This window comes from Myxine glutinosa, chromosome 7 (assembly GCF_964187855.1).
Source record: "Myxine glutinosa chromosome 7, kmMyxGlut1.1, whole genome shotgun sequence".
Classification (NCBI taxonomy): domain Eukaryota; kingdom Metazoa; phylum Chordata; class Myxini; order Myxiniformes; family Myxinidae; genus Myxine; species Myxine glutinosa.
In genome coordinates, this window is record NC_136267.1 from 146696069 (window position 1) to 146700703 (window position 4635).

At 40.3% G+C, this 4635-nt stretch overlaps 1 protein-coding gene across 1 annotated transcript in view; it reads left to right on the forward strand.

The window, feature by feature from the left end:
• LOC137431727 (uncharacterized) overlaps positions 1-2531 on the forward strand; it is a 62669-nt gene extending 60138 nt beyond the window's left edge. Inside the window, exons 12-13 of the mRNA XM_078782385.1 lie at positions 1707-1892; positions 2047-2531. Of these exons, the coding sequence (XP_078638511.1) occupies positions 1707-1892; positions 2047-2177 (317 nt within the window). The 3' untranslated portion in view covers positions 2178-2531. The remainder of the gene's footprint in view (positions 1-1706; positions 1893-2046) is intronic.
• The last annotated feature ends 2104 nt before the right edge of the window (positions 2532-4635 follow it).

Here is a 4635-nt window from a genome sequence, read left to right on the forward strand (position 1 = left end):
ATTAAAATTTATAAAATGTCCTTCTTGATTAATTCGGTGAATTCCGTCTCAACTTCGGATATTTCCGGCCGTGAAAAACTTTCCCCTACGGCCGCGAGATTTCTAAAAAATAATTCTTGGTCAATTTTAGAATATTTGACGCCGTTTTCAGCCTTTGAAACGTGGTAATAAGTTTTTTTTGAAATATTTTTTCAAATGCTCGAATCTCATTGGTTCCGGTGTTTGGTGACGATTTTCGTTGAAGATAACCAGGGCTCGTGTGGGCCCGTGTGGGCCCGGGGAACGAGGTTGGTCCTAAAGTATTTTAATTACAAATTAGAGGTGCATAAGATTGTGAATCAAAAAAAGATGGGTGAAACAAACTCCTATTGAACTTTTTCGCAATTTTTATGCATACTTCCGCATCCGCAACATGGCGGCCTCTATAGAGCGATTTGGTGCGTCAAAAGCTTCGAAATTCTCAAGGGATCCAGCAAAATCTGGCTTTTCAACATAATACGTACGCGTTCGTACGTACGAAACGTACGTACGAAAATACGTACGAAACATAATACGTACGTTTCATACATAATACAACACCGGCTTCGCTGGCTATAATTTTGTGTGCTGTTCCATGTCCTTCTAAAGGGTTTCTATTGTCGTAGAATAATAAATGTTTCCGTTCAAACTGCTGTGTGAATAAACCATACATTAGCGCTTCTTCCTCTTCTTCAAACTCGCAAAGAGGCTTTTAGAACTGGCAAATTCGAGATTAAACAAACTATTTTTTACGGCGTAGATGTTTGGTTCCTGTGTTTACAGCGTTTGTCTCTCCATATGTATGTCCCTCACATATTTATTCTACATATAAGTGAGTTTTATAGCCGACAATTACCCTTCTGAAAGGTAGAATGTAATGCCATTTGGCTTTGCCAGTTATGTTGCATTCAACACACCTTAGGGAGCGTTCATATATTACGTCATATATCTGGTTGGGGCAAATTATCACACTTGATGATTGGGAGGAACTGAAATTACGACAACAGGGTGATGATATATAACAGGGGTGGGAGGGGAGGGGGTGGTGGCGGCATGCCCCCAGATCATATAAAATTAAAACTTTGATTAAGGCCTTTTCAAACATTGAAGCATTTCTTACGACTGCCTCCAACCACCCTATGCCTGGTGTTGGCTTAATGGTTAGGGTGGGATCCGAGGGCCCTGTGTTTGAATCCCGGATAGTTGTTGAATTCATATCAGGTGGAGTCGACTCGCCCTGTCATTCTTCTGAGGTCAGCAAAATGAGTACCAACTCACTGGGTCCTCCCTCAAGGAGGTTCGTGGCAGGATTTGCACTCTGGCCGCCGCAAAACTTCTCATTCCGTAACACACACAGTGGTGTGTGTCAGGATGGTGCTGACGTCACTTTGACAGTGTTGACTAACATCAACATATAGAATAAACCAGTGTCTCAATGCAATCTCTTCACTTCCAAGGTGACAGACAGCGTCGAGACTTGGAGTACTTCAAAATAATTTAATACTTACATTATTTGGTAACTGGTATCCCCATCCAGGTCATACTATCGTCTTCAACTAAAGGTCATACTTCAACTAACAACAAGCCCGGCTACGCCACTGTTAGACCTTCGGTCTTGTTTTTTACATATCAGTTGTGATGCAAATTTTGAACCTTGTCTTTAGTCTTATTGTGCATTGTCTCTGCAGAAACCTTTTCCTCTGGGTGCCAATATATACGTTGGACAAAAGGAGGATATCTAAAATGTAGAGTAATCGTCCACATTGTGGGACTTCACCATGATAAATATGATGTCGCACTTGTTGTTGCTGACGTCCTGAGGATTTGCGACCAAAACAACATTCGGTCGGTGTCATTTCCTCTCCTTGGTACAGGTGAATTCCCCTTTCTACTTTAATATCAGCTGCAGTTTATTTTGAATCAAATTGTTTTTATTCCTTTATTTTTCTCCCATGCGTTCGCTGCATTTTAATTTCTGGCTCCGAGAGCCACACCATCATGTGAATCCATATGTGTGCTGTGTTGAAGGCATTGGGGGGATGAAACCAGTGGAAGTGTACCGAAGCATGGTGAGAGGCATCAAAAATTTCCAAAATGAATTTAAGAAGTCTTCTATCCAGCTGATCAACATTGTCTATTTTGACAGTGCCAAGAAGTGAACCTTTTTGTATAATTGTGAGGAAATATCTGCTGTTACTTTGTAAATGGTAGTTTTGGGAAGGCAGTGTCCTTCAATGCACCTGAAGATGGGTTGTTGAAATTGTCATTCGTGCTCAACATTGTTTGAAATAAAAAATGCATTTTACTAGGTATGAGGGGAAAAAAACATTTGCAGTAGTTGTAGTATACAGTACGAAAATTTAAAATTTGCATTATATTCATAATTTTCATTGATCACACATTGTATTATAGATTTATGGTGCCTTAATATGAAATTGATCACCATTCAAGTGTACTTCAACCCAAGCTGGTTTATTTTTGTGACTTGATGTGTAATAAAAGGTAATAATAGAGTGTGCTTCATATTTGTACACCCTTCTCCTCAATCGTGACTCCTATACAAAGTAACATATTAGTGGGGGGGCCGAAGTACTCGATTTCAAGTTCGTGTACAGTTCATGATAATTTTGGGCAACCACTATAATTGTATTCTACTGGGTCCTACTAATCGGAAAAATGATGTCGCCATTTTCTTCTGTTGACCTTTAGTGACCTTGACTCAAGGTCAAAGTTCAAACGTCAATTACAGTGACCATACTTCATTCAAAGTACAGACTTGGCATTTATAAATATGGAATATTTTTTTTGTGGGGGTGAACTTACTTTTCAAGATGTCTTAGAACCAAAAGTTCATTGGAATTATGTTGAAATTATTCTAGATTTTGTTAATGTGACCTTTAAAAGAAACAAAAACCACATTGGACATTTTGAAACAAATAAATTGATCCTTGAAAGTGATGTAAACTGATATCGAACTCAATTCATGGACAGTACTGTGTTAAACTTCTGTACGTTTTCCAGAAGTATCTCTTTATTTTGCACATTAGCCAAATTTTTTTTTAACAAAAACAAAAGTTAAATTACGACTGGGATTACGGACAGTAAAATTACAGTTCATTACTTCGTGTAACCCCCACAAGCATTCAGGAGAGCACATACACGTTGAGGCATGCTGTTCACGAGATTTGCCAAGGTTTGGACAGGAATCGCTTGCCATGCAGTGACAATAGCCTGCTGCAATTCACGCACAGAGGTCGGCTGCTGGTCCAAGTGGTCGATTTGACGCGTTAATTCTGCCCACAAGTTCTCTATCGGATTCATATCCGGGCACATGGCAGGCCACTCCATAGAGAAATCTAGAATCGTCACTGAAGATCACGTGATTCCAGTGTTCTGGCTGCCAATGACGGTGCTCTCTGGCCCACTGCAATCGGCGCTGGCGGTGTTGTCTGGTCAGGCGTGGCTTTCTCAGGGGACGCCTGCCACGATAGCCTGCTTGAACCAGTCGTTGGTTGACGAGGCTTCTGGATACAGGCACATTTGTCAGTTGCTGCCACTCAGCCCTAAGCCGATTAGCTGACTTAGTACGGCCATTGCGGACTAACCGGTGCAGCTGGCGATCATCCCTCCTTGTGGCTCTGCGGGGACGTCCTGGCCTCGGTATTGGAGTAGAGACACCCCTCTGAGCATTTCGTTTCAGGATCTTTGACACCTGACCTTGAGTGATGCCATACTGCCGAGCAATAGCACACTCTTTCATGCCGTAATTTCGTAAAGCCACCACTCCATGACAAACAGCATTGTCGAGTTGACGGACCATCTCCAGAGGAAGCGGCAATAACTTTTGGAGACTTGCAGCGGTTGTTTTCCACTAATGCAGAACGCAACAACCCTTATATACCCGATTGTGAAACCAATTGTCAAATGCACCTGTCCGTACATTTTGCCATGCCACCTGTGATATAATCATGTTGTTGACTTCTTGCTGCGACAGACAATCAGTGACATGGTTATTTTAACAAATAAATCACCAAAGTGTAAAAGAAACTCACCAGATTGATATACTGAGTTAAGAAAGTAAACCCAAGTCAAGAAAAAATATATATTCCATGTTAAATGCCAAGTCTGTATATCGACCTTCGTACCAAAATGTGGTAAATTTCACAAGGAACATTGGTTATGACATTTGTTTCGTCATTTGACCTTTCGTTTTTTTGCAATATGCAAATGAGCTAATTAGAGACAAAAATATGCATATTAGCATACCCTATTAAACATATATCCCGGTTATACATATAATGGCGAGTACATCCCGTCTCCAGAAAATGTTAATTGTTAGTAATTAATCACAAATATATCCTGGGTCCGATTAGCTGACTGATGTTGTCAATATTCTTGTGACTTGTGACCTTGAACTAAGGTCAAAGTTCAAAGAGCATATTTTGGCCACAATTCTGCATTACCATGATTGTGTTCCCATGTGCATCTAATGGTTATTGTTGACACACATTGTAAAAATATTTGCACTGAGTAAACTGGAAACATGTTTTTGCTTTTAGATTAGCTTCTTATATTGTTCACAACAAAGGATCTTCATAATCTTCTTCTTCTTCATCA